At 43.1% G+C, this 18770-nt stretch overlaps 1 protein-coding gene across 1 annotated transcript in view; it reads right to left on the bottom strand.

The window, feature by feature from the left end:
• The window catches only part of LOC131457208 (E3 ubiquitin-protein ligase HECW1), a 51135-nt gene that overhangs the window by 18388 nt on the left and 13977 nt on the right, over positions 1–18770 (bottom strand). The window contains exons 5-16 of the mRNA XM_058626107.1: positions 13328–13403; positions 12749–12918; positions 10992–11134; positions 10589–10689; positions 7928–8805; positions 6712–7297; positions 4375–4473; positions 2525–2687; positions 1634–1737; positions 1446–1552; positions 1156–1341; positions 278–412 (exon numbers count right to left, since the gene is read on the bottom strand). Coding sequence (XP_058482090.1) covers positions 278–412; positions 1156–1341; positions 1446–1552; positions 1634–1737; positions 2525–2687; positions 4375–4473; positions 6712–7297; positions 7928–8805; positions 10589–10689; positions 10992–11134; positions 12749–12918; positions 13328–13403 — 2748 coding nt within the window. The remainder of the gene's footprint in view (positions 1–277; positions 413–1155; positions 1342–1445; positions 1553–1633; positions 1738–2524; positions 2688–4374; positions 4474–6711; positions 7298–7927; positions 8806–10588; positions 10690–10991; positions 11135–12748; positions 12919–13327; positions 13404–18770) is intronic.

Genomic DNA, 18770 nt, shown 5'->3' with positions numbered 1-18770 from the left:
TGTGTGTGTGTGTGTGTGTGTGTGTGTGTGTGTGTGTGTACCTCTCCTGCGCTGTAGCTGCGTAGTCTCTGTAGATGTTGTGTGTGTGTGTGTGTGTGTGTGTGTGTACCTCTCCTGCGCTGTAGCTGCGTAGTCTCTGTAGATGTTGTGTGTGTGTGTGTGTGTGTGTGTGTGTGTGTGTGTGTGTGTGTACCTCTCCTGCGCTGTAGCTGCGTAGTCTCTGTAGATGTTGTTTGTGTGTGTGTGTGTGTGTGTGTGTGTGTGTGTGTGTGTGTACCTCTCCTGCGCTGTAGCTGCGTAGTCTCTGTAGATGTTGTTTGTGAGCGAGGTGACCCGGCAGCCGGCCGTTCTGCAGAGGGATGCGAGGGTCGACGAACGTCGTTGCCCGACTGTTGTGGTCCACGAAGAAAGACTGAGGAGACGTGAAGACATATGGACTGAAATGACATCATTTCATACAGTGTGTAGTTCCTTCTCTTTACATCCAAATAAGACTGGAGTTTTTGTATCACACATGTGTTCATATTGTGTGACTTCATGTACACACAACAGAACATGAACTGTGTTAGGTTATTACACAGTTACACACCTGGAAGCCGATATCCCATGACAATTCAAATACACTTGGCATGTGCATGTAAATGAGGGAGACACCTTGCTCAGGGACACCCCAGCCATTGATCCGTGCTGGGATCTGAACCGACAACCCTCTGGTTACAACACTAATTACTTTCCTCTTGACCATGGGCTGAACGATCTATCACCACAAGCTTCAGCAGCAGCAGCAGCAGTAGGAGCAGCAGCAGCAGTAGCAGCAGCGGCAGCAGCAGGAGCAGCAGCAGCTCCTCTCAGCTCAACATGCATTACTTTGATTAGCTCTCATGTGCTGGAGTTTAGAATATTTAAATCTGAATAATCCTGCTCATCCAGACTAAAATGCTGCTGTAGAGTTTTCAAACTAAGCCGCAGGTTTTCAGACTTCAACAGAGTGTTGACGTAGTGTGATCGCAGGTGTAACTGCAGCATATGCCAAGTGTTTTTAAATGAAAGGATCAAGATCATTACTCCTTTTCTTTTCTATTGTTTGTATAGAAAGTGTCCCGGAACGACCTGAAAGTCATTTTCAGATATAAGTCTGGATGTAAAGTTTGGCACCTTGCCCTGAGGGTCAGTCTTGATCTCCCAGCCTCGTGGCAGCTCCAGCTGAGTGTCTGCAAACCTGTTGATGAAAACCACCAGGTCTCGATTGTGTTGGTAGCGCTCAAAGTTCCTGGCGTCGCGTCGCACCTTCAGGATCATGTGTTTGACGCAGCTGCTGCTGGTGAACATCCGGTAAGCTGCCTGAAGAACGGGAGGGTTCAACAACACAGTGCAGTTCATGCTGGTGTAATAATCAAAAACATCCGGGGACTGTTTGTAATTGTTTCTGTGTGTCTGCTGCTCACATAGTTACTGTGCAACACAGTGAAGAACTCTGGGTGTGTGATGAACTTGACTGCAGGTGACTGGAGGAGATGACTGATCTTCTGGTGACTGACAGGAGATGAAGGACCTGCACACACAACACAGGGTCACAAAACACATTTAAAGCACGCTTTATTATTTCAAATAATAATAAAAAGCAGTCGTGTACCTGTGTGAAGAGAGTCTGGATCAGTCTCTGTGCTGCTGCTGCGCTCTAACCTCTGGCTCCCTCCCTCCTCCTCTGTGGCCATGGTCCTCTGGATGTTCTGGTACCTAGGTTTAGGGTTGGATGACATTTATCAGTGTAACACCACAGTACACTCAGTGTCACAGACTGTCATGTGCAAGTCTTCTCTGCCTCACATATACTATATATATCAATATGTGAGGCAGAGCATCTTACACTAAATACAAGGAAAACCTGATTTCAGCCACCTCATAAAATCTCTAAAATATCAATAACAACAGAAGACAGAAGTTTGTGTTTCTGTGAGCTCATTCAGAAGATCACTGCACACAGGAGGTTACATGTGTTATTATGTGAGCTCATTCATAACAACCTAAAAACACTCTGCTGAAAGAAAGTCAGCAGTTAACAGATGTGTTTGTCTCACAGTGAGATAAGACATATTCAAACATATTTAGAAATATGTATATATATGTATGTATATATATATATATATATATATATATATACTGCACTTTAATACAAATCAAACTTGTCCTGTTCCTGTTAATAAAGTGTGTTATTACTCATTTTAAGTAAGTCTATGTGTAATATCACATAAGATTGTTAAAATTATGGTTTGATAATACTACACAATACTCCAGTGTCTGATTCAGTACCGTCTCTTTGTCTCTATCTCTCTTTGTCTGTCAGTCTGTCTCTTTGTCTCTATCTCTCTTTGTCTGTCAGTCTGTCTCTTTGTCTCTATCTCTCTTTGTCTGTCAGTCTGTCTCTTTGTCTGTCTGTCTCTTTGCCTCTGTCTCTGTGTCCCAGAGTCATTTTGTCTCTGTGTCTCAGTCGCTGTGTCTCTGTCTCTGTGTCTCAGAGTCTGACCTCCTGTTGAGCTGCTCCATCTGCTGGGTGGATCCTGAGCGAGGGATGCCATGGTTGCCATGGTTACACTTGCCGCTGTGACTCGGTCTCTGCCACGTGGTCGTCCTGTTGACGTGGTCTACGTAGAAAACTCTGCCGTGACTGTCGATACGAGCTTCCCAGTCTGTGACAACAGAGAGGAGGAGGAGGAGGAGGAGGAGGAGGAGGAGGAGGGGGGAATTAAGCATGTTGTTTATAATTATATATTATTATCATTATTATTATTAGTATTGTTATTATTATTATTATTATATCTAAGTATGCATGTTGTTTATAATTATATATTGTTATTATTATTAGTATTAGTATTAATTATATATAATTAAGCATGTTGTTTATAATTATATATTATTATTATTATTATTACATTATTAATAATAATTATATATAATTAAGCATGTTGTCTATACATACAAGTAAGCTGCATGACTAAAAAAAAACCTTTAAAGGTTTTTTAGGTTAAACTTAAACCTAAGTTCATTAAGTTTCAAATGAATCCTTATCACACAATAAAAGTCTAGTTAATAGTAATCTTAGTTGATGTTGCTGAACTGTCAGAATAAGAGAACATCCTTTTAATGTTTTACGTTTTCTCCACAAACTAAAGAATCAAACAAATACATCAAAATAGACTTAGCAGTTGATTAATGAGCTGGTTTTCTTCTTTGCTTTCATATTATCTGTATCGATCAGCTGATTATTACAATGTTGACAGTTTTTTCTTTGTAATCAACGTTCACTTGAATTCAGTCGTTTGGGGAAGATTAGAAAACTGTTGTTGTTGTTGTTTTAGAGGAGGAGGAGGAGGAGGAAGAGGAGGAGGAGGAGGAGAATGTCCCCTCAGGAAATAAACTTCCTATATTGGCTGTCACTACTTCTCTGCCCACACACACACACACACATTACACACAGTGTAGAGCAACCTCTCACTGTTGGTCCTGAGTGTGTTTCAGAGGCTGAGGCTGAGGCTGAGGCTGAGGCTGAGGCTGAGACTGAGGCTGAGGCTGAGGCTGAGGCTGAGGCTGAGGCTGAGGCTGAGACTGAGGCTGAAGCTGAGGCTGAGGCTGAGGCTGAGGCTGAAGCTGAGACTGAGGCTGAGGCTGAGGCTGAGACTGAGGCTGAGGCTGAGGCTGAAGCTGAGGCTGAGGCTGAGGCTGAGGCTGAGGCTGAGGCTGAGGCTGAGGCTGAGGCTGAGACTGAGGCTGAGACTGAGGCTGAGGCTGAGGCTGAGACTGAGACTGAGACTGAGGCTGAGGCTGAGGCTGAGGCTGAGACTGAGGCTGAGGCTGATAAATGAGAGCATTAAAGTGATCGTTCACATTTAGTGTAACAAAGTCTATGATTTACTGAACTGTGTCACACACTCCTGCCTCACACCAAAGTCCCAAAGTTGGATTGACCTCAGTGGGACCATCAAGAGACCACACGAGGCAGCAGTAGACCAGCAGCTTCTGGCTTCCTTCAAGCTAAAAATGCAGATTTTCTCTATGGACTTTGGTGCAGGAGAGTGAGTGATTCAGCTCGAGCAGAAGGCAACAATCTCACAGCAGCTTCCTCCACGAGTTCATTAAGACGTAGACGAAGTGTGTGTGATGATGCTGTTAAAGCAAAGGAATCATGAACCAGAACAGAAGAGTTTTGATCTGATGACACATGAGAGGAGGATGATAGGAGGGGAAATGACATGATGATGGTAAATGAAGGAGTGCAGCACACACACACACACACACACACACACACACACACACAGTCACAGCAAACCAAGGTGATGGGAGGAGACTCCAGAGTAAGACTGGGCTGTGGCTTCTTACTTGGAGGTAAGGCTGGGTCAGTGGCAGCAGGAAAATGGTTAAGGTCATGGCTGGGTCGCAGGACTGGAAGATGGCCGACGGGAGGGGAGGAGCCTGAGCCTACAGGACATCAGAGAGACAGCGTGGGATAAATGAGTGGAAAGCTTGGGATTCACTGACCGTCAGAGACATGCACAGTCATTGTTTGGGCCGAATTTTATAATCAGATTTAATTGACAGATTATTTGTCTGAATTTTTATTCTCAGAAACTTTATATTCATGATTTCAATAATGACTGTACTTTACATGTTATATTTGATTTAAAACGTATCGATTAAAGATAGAGACCATAAATGTTGTTCGATAAATGTTGATTTAATTTACATTCAGTTTGTGTATTATATGTGTGTCCTTATTTATACTTACTTAAACAAAAGTACACAGAGCAAAACAATAATTCATTTAGACAGAGTTCATTTGGAGCAATGTTACTCATTTTAAATGCAATATTCACTCTTTCTCAGCTGCTGATTATTTATATATTCAATGAAATGAAATCTTTATTGTCATTATACAACTTAAATTGCACACCAAAATGGAGGGTTGATCAGAGCCACTGCCAGGCCAAAGATATACATACTTCTTTGTAGAATTGTTCAAAAATGAATATCTTGTCTTATGATGACATCATTCTAAATGATCACATGACATCATGAGTCTCTGAGAGTATAAGTGCAGCCTGTGACTCACTGTGTGTGTGTGTGTGTGTGAAGTGGAGATGGAGGAATGATGGAGGTCAGATCAGTGTGGAGAGGAAACATCAATCATAATATTAAATAATGAGTCATGAGTGACACCATCAACTTTAGTTCACAAACCCCTGGATGATATTGGCGGTACTGCAGTTTCTGAGCGGAAGACAAAAGTTCTTCCATTTACCAAATTCATCAAAACAAACTACATATTATTTGTTTTGGGGGAAACAAACAAACAAACAAACAAACAAACAAACTAAATTAAAAGCTACTTCTAGTAATCGGTTTATACCTCATACTACAATAATCCCTTTACATCTGTTGAGCTAAACCACAGACACACTCACTTTTCTAATCTTAAATATGAGTTGAGTTTACTTTTCTTCTGTCACTTTAACACGTGCACATGCTTGGACAGTTTTAAAGTGAACCATGTTTGACACCTACAGCGAACACAGAGGTCACAATGTTCTTTTAACGAACTAATGTTTTTTTCTATGCAGAGGTAAAATATGCCTGAACACAGGTTTTTACATATTTAACAATGATGTCATGAAATAAAAGACTTCTGCTCTTTCTCACCAAACCAAATGTTTCATTAATAATGTCATGGAATTTAATCTTCAAAGGTGCCCGGACATAATAGGGTCAGCGTTAGTCCTGGACTGTCATATAAGGAGGTAAAAATAAAGGTTTATTGACTGGTTTTGTAAAAGAGCTGCTGTCCAGTTAACGCTCACACACACACACAGTGTATGACAGCTTTACTCACTCACTCCTCCATGTTTCTCTTCTACCACATCACATTTACATCCATAATCTGTACACATGGGTACAGCAGGACAGAATGATGTCATCAGTGACTGTGCTCCGAGAACCAGCCGGAGACACTGAGGCTCTCAGTGAAAACACAAGGAGAAGCTGATTGTTGTCTCTGATTTGAACATAAAACCACTCGAAGGCTTTTACTGTGAGTGAAAGTGTGTTAAACATGTTAAAAAACTCTTTCGTCTGCAGTGAGAATGACGACACAGTTAAATGTTTCTGTGATCAGCACTGACGCTGAACCATTTTATATCTGTGCAATTATTAATATTGGTTTGATTTTATTGGCGATAATATCTGTTTAGGACCAGTTTCCGTTCAGTATTCAAATAAACATAAAACACCATGAAACAGCCTGAATGAAAAAAGAAAACTTAAGAACAACTTTAACAAACCCATTATTGAAGTGCATTTAAAGGAAACCTGCAAATATTTCACAATAAAAGCCTTGTTGAAAAAACAGTTTTAATATGAAATGTTTGGAGGCCGTGTTGTGACACATGAGCTGGAAATGACTGCGATCATCAGTCTCTGCAGAAGCTTGTGATGCTCCTGCTGCGGGGAAATGGATACAGTGAAATATTGCGATATTATATAATGTGAGTATATCATATTATATGTATATATATATATACATATTTATATGTATCTATATATGTATATGTAGATACATCTATATGTATATGTATATATATGTATATATAGAATTACACCGAGTTCAGATCTAAGTGAAAGTCCTGACTCTGCAGTAAACAAACAATAAGAAGCTGATCTCACCGACACTGCTCCTGTCGCTGGGTCCGGCCACAGCCGGCTCCCCCTGCTCTCCTCTCCTGGTCTCCTTCCACCTCCCTGCCGTCCTCTCTCCTCCTGATCCTCCCGCCTCCTGGCCCTCTGGCGTGTTCCCGCCGTCAGGCACCGACTCGAAGGCGCTCTCCTCATCTTCCTCTTCATCCTGTGAGGAGAACACGGTGCTGCCGGAGAGTCTGTTGCTGTCCACTGAGGACAGACGGGTGTGGCTGCAGAAGCGGCCCCTCCCCTCGTAGCCTGAGTTGCTGTAGCATGACGTGCTATAACAGGAAGTGCTGTAGCAGGAGGTGCTGTAGCAGGAAGTGTCGCAGAACTCGCACTCGTTTTCACCCGGAGGCCTGAGTGTGTTCTGCATGCAGACTCTTCTTCTTCCTCCTCCTCCTCCGTGACTGGAGTCGCCCTCTTCACTCTCCAGGCAGGAGGGAGAAATCCTCCTCATGGACACGTGAACTCCTCCCTCACCCTCCAGCAGCTGGTTCAGCTCAGACAGACGTTCGATGGAGAGGCTGCGGGGGAGAGAGCGACGGCAGCAGGGACCTGGACACTCTGGAACCTGCACAAACACACACACACACGCACACGCACACACACACACACAAACACACACGCACACGCACACGCACACACACACATGGATGACTATGATGGTCACAGTTCATTCAGAGTGTAACTTTTGTTGTTATATCACTATCAGTCCTGACTGAAGGAGTGTTTGTGTGTATACAGCAGCAGAGCAGGGGAGGGTGGAGACAAGAAGCATTTAACCTTCAAACTGCTGAAAATGGTTTTTTTGAGCAGTAGAACCCACTTCCTGTTTGCAGTGCTCTCAGTTTTTACTGTTGCCTCCATCTGTTGACACAAATGAATCACTTCCTGTGTGCAGCACAACATGAGAAAACCCCGGCTTTGCTTATAGACTTAATGTTGACAATGAACTGAATGAATATTGAGACACAGGTGTTTCCTCTCATCATTTTAGTTTCCTGTTACATGAGAGCTGCTGGCCTCTGCTGCCTCCGGTGGTAAGTTTGTGTGACTTTGGCAAAACCAAATACAAAATAACACATTTGAACAAACAGATGGAGGCAAATGGTGAGCAGCTGTCTGACAGCAGGTGTAAACCTTTTGTTAAGTGGCTGAAATGATTCTTGTGTATTTGAAGTGAAGAAAAGTGAAAAGTTACCTGAGAGGGAGACTGTGTGGTGTCGTCGTCCTCCTCTTCCTCCTCCTCATCTCTGTCTTTGCAGCTCTTGAGTGTAGGTGACGTGGACGTGGTGTCCTGAACAGTCACTGAGTTTTCTTCCTCCTCCTGACTGGGAGGTCTGCACTGAGCTGACGGGAGGCTGTGAAGGAGGTGGTGAATCCGGATGTAGTGGGACCGCGGCGTCTCCGGCTCGCCGCAGGCTGACGCGATCACTGTCTCTAGCTCTGACACCGGGAGGGAGCAGGGCCGGTTTTTCCGGCGTGAGGGAGCCTGGGAGTTGCAGTTTGACAAGAGGGACTGGCAGGAGCAGGAGGTGCAGCCCCTCTCTCCTCCCTCTGTCTCCTCCTGAGGAGCCTCCACGGCCGTGGCTTCATCATTTGTTGTCACAGGATTGTCAGGTTCTGGCGTTGGTTGTGTTTCCTGCCCAACCTCCTCTACCTCCTCTGGAACCTCCTCAGTCTGGGGTGCAGACTCTTCCCTCTGCTCCTCCTCTCCTTCTTCCTGATGCCTTACCTCCTCTGTTTCTTCTCCCTCTGTTGCACCTCCTCCACTGTTCTCCTCCTGCTGCTCCACCAGTTCCACCTGAGGCTCTGCCGACACTGGCTCCTCCCTCTCTGTGCTCTCCTCCTCCACATTTACAGGCTCCACCTCTGGTGACGGCTCCTCCTCCTCAGCAACAGGTGGGACCTCCTCCGGCGTGGGCTCCTCTGCGGTCATCTCGGGGACAGGCGGGATGTCCAGGGGGAGGTCAGGCATGTCAGGTCCCACACTCAGTGTGTCATCATCATGGTGGACATCTTCTGCGTTTCGTCCCTCAGGACAGGCCGTCTCTATGACCAGAGACACGTCCTCATCATCTGAGGACAGAACACACACACACACACACACACACAGACACAGTGATGGTCACTAAACTCACAGTGTCGTTCACAGCTTTGGATATGTTGAGAATATTTAAACACATTAAGTGATGAATGAAATCCCTTTGACGACATTAAGCTAAAACACAAATATATCAGTTTTTATATTTCTGCTCTTCACTGTGACTCAAACTTTTATAATCACCAGTCATTTGTTCAAATACGTTCCATTTTCTAGTCTCACTGTTGCCTCCGTCTGTCTTGACATACAGTTGTGTGCAAAAGTGTTTGCCCCCTTCCTGATTTCTTATTTTTTAGCATGTTTGTCACACTTAAATGTTTCAGATCATCAAACATATTTAAATATTAGACAAAGACAAAACAAGTTAACACAATGTGGTTTTTATTATTAATCCAAACCCACATGGCCCTGTGTGAAAAAGTGTTAAAACAACCACTTAACTGTGGTTTATCACACCATAGTTTAATTTCTTTGGCCACACCCAGGCCTAATTACTGCCACACCTGTTCTCAATCAACAAATCACTTAAATAGGACCTGCCTGACAAAGTGAAGTAGAAACTAAAGATCCTCGAAAGCTAGACATCACACCGAGATCCAAAGAAATTCAGGAACAAATGACAAACAAAGTAATTGACATCTATCAGTCTGGAAAAGGTTACAAAGACCTTTCTAAAGCTTTGGGACTCCAGAGAACCACGGTGAGGGCCATTATTCACAAATGGAGAAAACATGGTGGGCAACCTTCCCATGAGTGGCCGGCTGACAAGAATTACCCCAAGAGTGCAGCGACGACTCATCTAAGAGGTCACAAAAGAACCCAGAACAACATCTAAAGAACTGCAGGCCTCACTCAGTGTTCATGACTCCACCATAAGAAAGAGACTGGGCAGAAATGACCTGCATGGCAGAGTTCCCTGACCAAAAAGAACATGAAGGCTCGTCTCAATTTTGCCAAAAAACATCTTGATGATCCCTAAGACTTTTGGGAAAATCCTCTGTGGACTGATGAGACAAAAGTTGAACTTTTTGGAAGGTGTGTGTCTCATTACATCTGGTGTGAAAGTAACAGCACATTTCAGAACAAGAACATCATCATACCAACAGTCAAATGTGGTGGTGGTGGTAGTGTGATGGTGTGCGGCTGCTGCAAAGATGAGTGGGCCAAAATTCCTCCACAGAGTTGTAAAAGACTCATTGTAAGTTATTGCAAACGCTTGATTGCAGTTGTTGCTGCAAACGGCAGCTCAACTAGTTATTAGGTTTAGTGGGCAAACACTTTTTCACACAGGGCCATGTGGGTTAGGAATAATAATACAAACCGCATTGTGTTAACTTGTGTTGTCTTTGTCTAATATTTGAATTAGTTTGATGATCTGAAACATTTAAGTGTGACAAACATGCTAAAAAATAAGAAATCAGGAAGGGGGCAAAAACTTCTGCACACAACTGTAAAGTGAATCACTTCCTGTGTGCAGCATGGAAATGTCATAGAGTAACATGAGATCAAAACACTGCTTTACTGAGAAACACAGTGATTATAAGCTTCATCGTTAACAGGTTCAATTGACTGGACATTTGTTTGGGTTTTTTAAAGTTACGTACTACAACTTTAAAGCAGAACCAATCACAGGTTTCTGCTCGAGCCATAATGTTAACAAATACTCTTTATCATCACATGATTTGAGTGAAATACTGCTGACAGATTTCTTTATGGCATAACTGTCCGTGCCACTAGAGGGCGTGATGCCCCGCGTACCTGGGTGAATGGATGAGGTCAGCTCAAAGCGGAACTGCAGCTGTCCACAGACGTGATCTGTTGGCAACCTGCGGCCCAGAGAGTAACTCACCACCCGATCCCTGCAGAGAGACAGACAGACAGACAGGCAGACAGAGAGACAGAGAGTGAGAGAGAGAGGAGGGAGACTTGTGAAACTGAGGGAGGCAGTTAGACGATAAGAGCACTGAAAATACAGCTACGATAATTATATGTTATTATTATTATTATTATTATTAAGTTATGTAATGTTATTATTATATTATGATGAAGATCACAGCGAATCCATGAGTGTCAGATGAGATGTAAAGTGGTGACAACACTTCTCTCTCTGTCAACTGTGTGTGTGTGTGTGTGTGTGTGTGTGAGTGACAGCCTGGTTTACCCGATGGCGTGTTTTTCCAGGAGCCTCTGCACAGGAACACAGAGCTTCCCCAGGAAACGCTTGATGATCGGACGACTCTTGGCAAACTTGTCCTTCACCTCGATCTCAAGGACGTCGGTGGGCAGAGACACAAAGTTAAACCTCTGCAGAAGCAGACGAGGAGAGAGGAAGAGAGAGTTCAACTTCAGTGAGACTGGATTAGACCATGTCCACACTTCCACCTCTAACCTTAACCACAATCAACATCATAAGGACCAGGTTTTGATCTCTGCAGGGACGACTGTTGCTGACAAGGTGAGTATGTATGCCAGAAAAGAACAAGAGCGAATTATATACAAGACACAGAAGACTGGAGACAGCAAACATGTGTGTGAGAGAGAGGGAGAGAGACAGAGAGAAAGACAGACAGAGAGAGTGAGAGAGACAGACAGAGAGAGAGTGAGAGACAGAAGACTGGAGACAGCAAACATGTGTGTGAGAGAGAGGGAGAGAGACAGAGAGAAAGACAGACAGAGAGAGTGAGAGAGACAGACAGAGAGAGAGTGAGAGACAGAAGACTGGAGACAGCAAACATGTGTGTGAGAGAGAGGGAGAGAGACAGAGAGAAAGACAGACAGAGAGAGTGAGAGAGACAGACAGAGAGAGAGTGAGAGACAGAAGACTGGAGACAGCAAACATGTGTGTGAGAGAGAGGGAGAGAGACAGAGAGAAAGACAGACAGAGAGAGTGAGAGAGACAGACATTAATCAAACTGCAAGTCAAGATAAATATAACACAACATTAATAATTCAGAGTTGTGTAGGTTTCCGGGGTTTCACTCTGCTACAGAAATACTTTGTCATTTGTTCATAAAATGATCCAGAATGGTCTGTGCAGTGTTTGTGTGCGTGTGTGTTTGTGTGTTTGTGTGTTTGTGTGTGTGCTATAGACACCCATTAGAGAGTTGTATAGTGCATTACTGCCAACAAGCCCCACCTCCACTCAACATGGGAGCTGTTTGAAAAAGGAAAGTGTCTTTAAGGTGAGTGGAAGCTGCCGAGAGGGACAGAGTATGGAGGCTGCTGAGGGACATAATAAAGACACACACACACACACATGTCCACTGAATATAAAGTTCACACTAGCTTAAATAATATAAAACAGCAGCAGTGACGGTGGCAGCAGGACACTGTCGCCCGGGATCATCTGTGTGTTTTGATTCATTTACCGAAACCCTAACCCACAGAACATGCACACAGTTATCACATGTCAAACAATATTTAAAGCAATTCTTCACTGATTTGCATGTGGCTTTGTATTTTTTAATAAAAATCAAATGTCAGTTCAAGGTTTGAAACGGCGCCAGTTCAGCACTTTTTAGACTCGAGACTTCAGTCCCAGACTGTAAACACGGTGTCCGCCATCTTTGCTAGCAGTTATGCTAACCAGCTCTAAAGTAAAGTAAACTGAGAACAACAACGATCGAATGTAGTTTTCAAACTGACATGGCTGCCACTCAAAGCCGGCGTGGCAAGTGTTTTTTTTATAGGTTTTTTTTGTACTGCGAGTGCAGTGCATGCTGGGAGTTGTTGTCGTTCATCTACATGAGCCACAATTACATTTCTCTGCCTTTTTGTCGGCCAAGAAGACACTGGCTTCAAATGTTATTTCACATTTCTACGACATAGATGGTGAAACATGCCTTTAATCAAACTCTGTGCGTGTGTGTGTGTGTGTGTGTGAGGGCGTGTGAGGGCGTGTGTGTGTGTTGCACACACCTCTGTGCTCCACTGTGGGTTGACTGTGTTGCAGACGACCCCGGAGCGTTTCTCCTGGCCGTGGTGTGGCAGTGAGGGGAAGATGCTGTGCTTCCCTGGCTGGATGGAGAGCTTCAGGTAGGGGTCGGGGTTGAAGAACATGCCCTTCTTCAGACCGATTGCCTGGAGGTCTGAAGCAGCACGGGGAATTCATACTTTATTACTCACAAAAACATGAAACATGAAGATGTAATACATAACTTAAGAACGTGCAGATGTCAGTTGTGTGTTACTAGTAGTTTTTCTTGCTAACATGCTATTTCATGTATAACAATGTAGATGTAAATCCCAGGTATGAACAGGCACTGAGGTCGTCACCTTTAAACATGTAAATCTCCTTTTACATAAACATAATCTGGTCAAAGGTGAAACCAATGTCAGCTGGGATTATCTTCAAAAGATAAGTGGTATAATATGAACCTGCCAATTATTTTAGAGAGAGAGCTGGAGACGGAGACAGGGGTCAAATGAGGACAGTGTGTGGGACACAGGGACAGACAGACAGACAGACAGACAGACAGACAGACGTGTGTGAAATACCTGAGAGCGAGAAGTTAATGAGTCTCCTGTTGCCCAGTCCATGGTTGACTTCAGGACTAACCACTGGTTTTAACACCTGAAGACAGACAGACAGACAGACGGACAGACAGGTTAATATTAGTTGAATGCAAGGAACATGAAAACACACTCAGACCTTCTTTCCTGTAAGATGAAATTTCAATGAAGTCCACGAGAAAAGTGGAACACTGTTGTGTGTATAGTCAAAAATAACTGCACATAAATCAATGCATTCTATGGTAAAGTCATTTAAAACAAATCAAAGCTGTTCAACCATTTCTCTATGAGATATGATTGTAAGTTAATGTTGGGACACATCTTTGTTTTTAAGGCTCCATTTTCAGCCTGACAGCGTCCTGCGATCAATACCCCGTCTTCAATATCCTGACATTGATTGGTCAGCCAGGAAGAGGAGGAGCATGGGGGATGAGAGACAGACAGGAAGAAGTGAAGGACAGTGTTAAAAATCATTGTTTCCTCTATGGATGTTGGTGCTGGTCGTCAGTGATTTACTGAGCAACTCAAGTTTAAATTCAAGTTAAATACTCTCTACTGGTAATGAGTGAGATGAAGTGGTGAATATGTCTTTAAGCACTCTCCTGCACCAAAGTCCATCGAGAAAATCACACAGTATGTGCTGGTCTACTGCTGCCATGTTTGGTCACTTAGGTAAATCTAAAGCATTCATTTTGAACACCAAACCCACAGAAACACATAAGAAAATGTACTGATAGACACAACAGTTCATCCAAAACTCATGGAGTTTGATGTTGAGAGAATAATAGATAGATATAAAACATAAATTATGCAGACCCAGATTTTTGTTAAGTGGCTCAAATCTGCTTTAATAATATAATATTCAATCCAATAAGAGCATCTTACAACAACACACAAAAACCCAGAACTATCCCATAAACACTAAATGGACTCTTCCCGAGACTCGACCGATGACCAGGATCTGGTCGACCATTCATTGAAAACCAATGAGACACAGGAAGTTAAGAAGGGAAGTAGAGAAGAAAAGTCCTGATGAGATTCAATCACTGGAAACAAACTAACAACAAGCAGTGAAAACAACAAGATGAAAGATTGTGACACCAATTGAGTTTAATGAGATGTTAATCTGCTCTGCTGAGTACAGACAGAGCTCTGCTCAGTGATTCCAATCTCACAGATAAACCAAATGACAACTCAATCTTTACATAATCTGTCATCCTGCAGCAGAACACACACACACAGATAGAACAGGAGCAGTGTGTGCAGTGGACGAGAATCTTCAATGGTGAAGTTCTAACGTTGTTTTAAGACCAGTTTGAAAATGTGTCTCAATTTACAAAATAGATTCACATTTAATTTTAGATTTTAGGTACTTTATTAATCCCCTTAGGGAAATGATTCTCTGCATTTTGACCCATCCTAGAATTAGGAGCTGTGGGCTGCCACACTGAGTAGCGCCCGGGGAGCAATGGGGGTTGGGTACCTTGCTCAGGGGTACCCCAGCCCTTTCGACCTGGTGGGGACTTGAACCGGCGACAAGCCAAGTTCCCTTTCCACTTGGCCACAGGCTGAGTTAGTACCAGAGTCTCAGTCCTGGTTCTGGTGCCATGTGACAGACTCCAGTGATAGGTGGGTTATTAGTAAAGGTGAATAATACAGAACTACCATTGAAGCCTCCTGTCTTACATCTGTCTCTTCATTAGCCGCAGTGATCCCTTCCTGACCTTGAGAGGGACAAAACCCAAGAGACCCAGGTATTGGAAACTAATTAAATGGATAATTAATCACAGCTCCTGCCCTGAGAACACTGACGACAGTGGAGACACAAGGAAGAATAGAATTAGCCTCTCAATAAAATGTATCTTTCAGTGGGAACTGAAATGTGTGAAGCGCTCACTCTCCCACACCAAAGTCCATAGAGAAAACCAGTGTTTTTAGCTCATGGGGACACAGTAGCTGCTGGTCTAGTGCTGCCATAGTTGGTCAGTTTGACACTTTGGTAAACCCGAACAATGAAATTTAAAAACACCAAACTAACAAAGTAACACGTTTAAACCTAGTGATACTGCAGTGTGTATGTGTGTGTACTGTGATGACAAAAATGCAGTTTGGTGTGGAGATTAAGATGTTCTAAAAAAAGCAAGAGAAACTGCAGAAGAGATAAAGGAGATAAAATACAATACAATATAGTGTGTGATACATGCTCCACGATACCAACAATATCACAATATCACCATTCCGGCATAATCAATATATTGTAAGACAATCATACAGTGATGCATCACAGTGTCTGTCCAACTGAAGAAAACTAAATGATTCACAACATAGAGAACAAAGGTCATACATGGATGGATCATCTCTGTGGTTAACTCACTGTAAACTCGCTATTAAAATGAGTATTAATGACAAGTCATTAAGACATCATAGATGTAAGCAGACATTGAGCCTTTGTGAAGTGGCTATGATCTCAGGCTGCGTCACTTCCTCCTGCTGCTCCTCCTCTTGCTTTTGCACTGATGGTTAAAAACATTAATAAGCCAGTGCTTTACTCTAAACTTCAGTGAAGTTAGCATTTATATACATGTGTCATATTATTACAGTCTGTCTGTGATGGTTAGTCTGTGTCACCATCATATCTCATCAGTCACTGGGAAATTGATGATTAAATGATGGACATCCGTCGTCCCTCATAATAATCTACGCTATTCTAAGGAGATTATCTTTTCTGTGACAGTCTCTATGTTAGCAGAATATTCAAGTAGAAGCAACAATGATTGACTGAATTATTAATAACAATTTTGAATATCAATGAATTGAGAGGAGTGTGTTTTTTAAAGTAATTTCAGCTTCTTAAATGTGAATATACGGTGGTTTCTTTGCTCTTATAGGACAAAAACATTTGAGGACGTCGTCTTTTTGACTTCTGAGAAACAGATGAATGATTTACTCTGTTTTCTTGACTCAACAATTGGTCGAGAAAATAACAGATCAGTTGATCATGAAAATAAACATTAGATGCAGCGCTAGATCCAAATAAGGTGTGGGTATAAAAAAAATGTCTTTTTCTTTCTTTAACATTACAACTGGATTTGCTTTCTACATGTTCATGTACAGAGAAGACTGTAGAGATCACTGTGAAGAAAGAGATGAGTGTGAATATCTAAGAACAGGTCATGATTTGAATGGTGGTGTTGGCAGAGGTATTTGCTGTCACAGCACTTTCTGCTCTCAGCTCCACTATCAGGTGAGAATTAGCTGCTGATAGAGTTTTCTTCAATGACAAAGCATCTCCACAGTTCCAAATCTGTACTAAGGTGTTTGGGACCCCTACTATATGATTTACTTGTTATCATGTGTCAGAAATAAATAGTTTATATTTACTACTTGGCATCAGCAGCTGCTTTCACACATAAACCTCACCGGACCCAAATCTCTCCTCCCATTGGCCCAGAACATCTCCCTCACCATCGACAGCCATTCAGTCACTCCCTCCCCCTCTGTACGCAATCTCGGCGATATCCTGGACTCCACCCTCTCATTCAAACCCCACATAAACCATATTACCAAAACATCATTTTTCCACCTCCGCAATATTGCCCGTCTCCGTCCCTGCCTTTCACAATCCACTGCAGAAATCCTTCATTACCTCCAGACTCGACTACTGCAATACCCTCGTCTACGGTCTCCCCTCCACTCACCTTCAAAAACTACAATATATCCAGAACTCTGCTGCCCGTCTGCTCACCCACACCCGCTCCAGTGACCACATCACCCCCATCCTCAAAAAACTCCACTGGCTCCCTGTTCCATACCGCATACAATACAAGGTTCTCCTCATCACTTACAAGTCCCTCCATAACCCGCCCCCACTCTCTGGAACTCACTCCCACAACCCATCAGGAACTCAGACTCACTACAGACATTTAAATCACTACTCGAAACCCACCTGTTCAAAACTGCTTACACCTAACTGTCCATTTACCACTGTTTTATTTCAGTCCTGTCCTTTGTTTTGTTTTGTTTTGTGTTTGTACAGCGTCTTTGAGTGTCCAGAAAAGCGCTATATAAATACGATGTATTGTTATTATTATTATTATTATAATTATAATAAACCTCAGATAACATCTGCAAAATTTCATCCAGACATTATCTGAAGACTTTGTGGTTCACATTTGATGAACGGAGATTGTCTGGGTCAAATGAATTCAGCAGCAGGAGAATTTCGAGAAGATTCAAGCCTGCATGGTTGAGTCAGTCCTTTAATATATAAAGTTAGAGGCTGCAGAAGTTATGATAAAGACATGATAAAAATGTCATATCACAATATAAACCAGTTTAAAAACAGCAAACTATTGTGACCCAAACCACATTATAATATGTGACAAGAGCAAACGAGTGTCATAACTGAACCATTAGTGCCTCATATCATTTTGAATTGAATAAACAACCAGTCTTTTGGGATCACTGATATAAACTGTACAGCTGTACAGTACGCTGCTGAGATAGTGAGTCGCCACAGTGTCACCATCAAGTCATGTGACCTGGTTTAAAGGCTAACCAGCTCACAGGGCATGAGAGTTGTGAAGCCACTGCTGTCTTGTCTTGTTTCTGTTACTTCAGAATCAATGACTTTATGTATGGATTGTGGTGAGGGATCTCAGTGAAGCAAACTGACTAACAGCCAGATCACATGGCTAATGAAGTATATCACAACTCTTTTACAGAATTGGCTGAAGAACAGGAAAGGTTTGTGCAGGCTAACAAATCAACGTTAAGAGATGAGTTTTCTTCATGGGAACAGAGCTGAGAGGAACAGCTGAGAGATGCAAAGTTGCCCTTCATCATCATCATCATCATCATCATCATCCACACGCCACCATTACACCCACAAACACAAACCAAAAGCCTGCAGCTGATGTGTCCATGTGGTAATAGTTCATCAGTAAAAACCACTTCAGATTTTGATACATTTTGCTAAAACATTGTCAGTCAGTCAGTCAGTCATCATCTACCGCTTTATCCTCTGCCAGAGGGTCGCGGGGGGTGCTGTGCCAATCTCAGCTACATCGGGCGATAGGCGGGGTACACCCTGGACAGTTCGCCAGTCCATCGCAGGGCCACATACAGATAGAGACAAACAACCATTCACTCTCCCACTCACTCCTATGGTCAATTTGGAGTGTCCAATTTACCTATCCCCACATTGCATGTTTTTGGACTGTGGGAGGAAGCCGGAGAACCCGGAGAGAACCCACGCACACACGGGGAGAACATGCAAACTCCATGCAGAAAGGCCCTTGTTCCAACCGGGGCTCGAACCCGGGTCTTCTCGCTGCAAGGCGAGAGTGCTAACCACTACACCACCGTGTGGCCCCCAGAATTGAGTACAATCAGCCAGGGGTGGAGTCGAACTTGCGACCATTGCTAT

The sequence above is a fragment of the Solea solea genome, chromosome 1 (assembly GCF_958295425.1).
Source record: "Solea solea chromosome 1, fSolSol10.1, whole genome shotgun sequence".
NCBI lineage: Eukaryota > Metazoa > Chordata > Actinopteri > Pleuronectiformes > Soleidae > Solea > Solea solea.
This window is presented reverse-complemented; position numbering and strand designations above follow the sequence as displayed.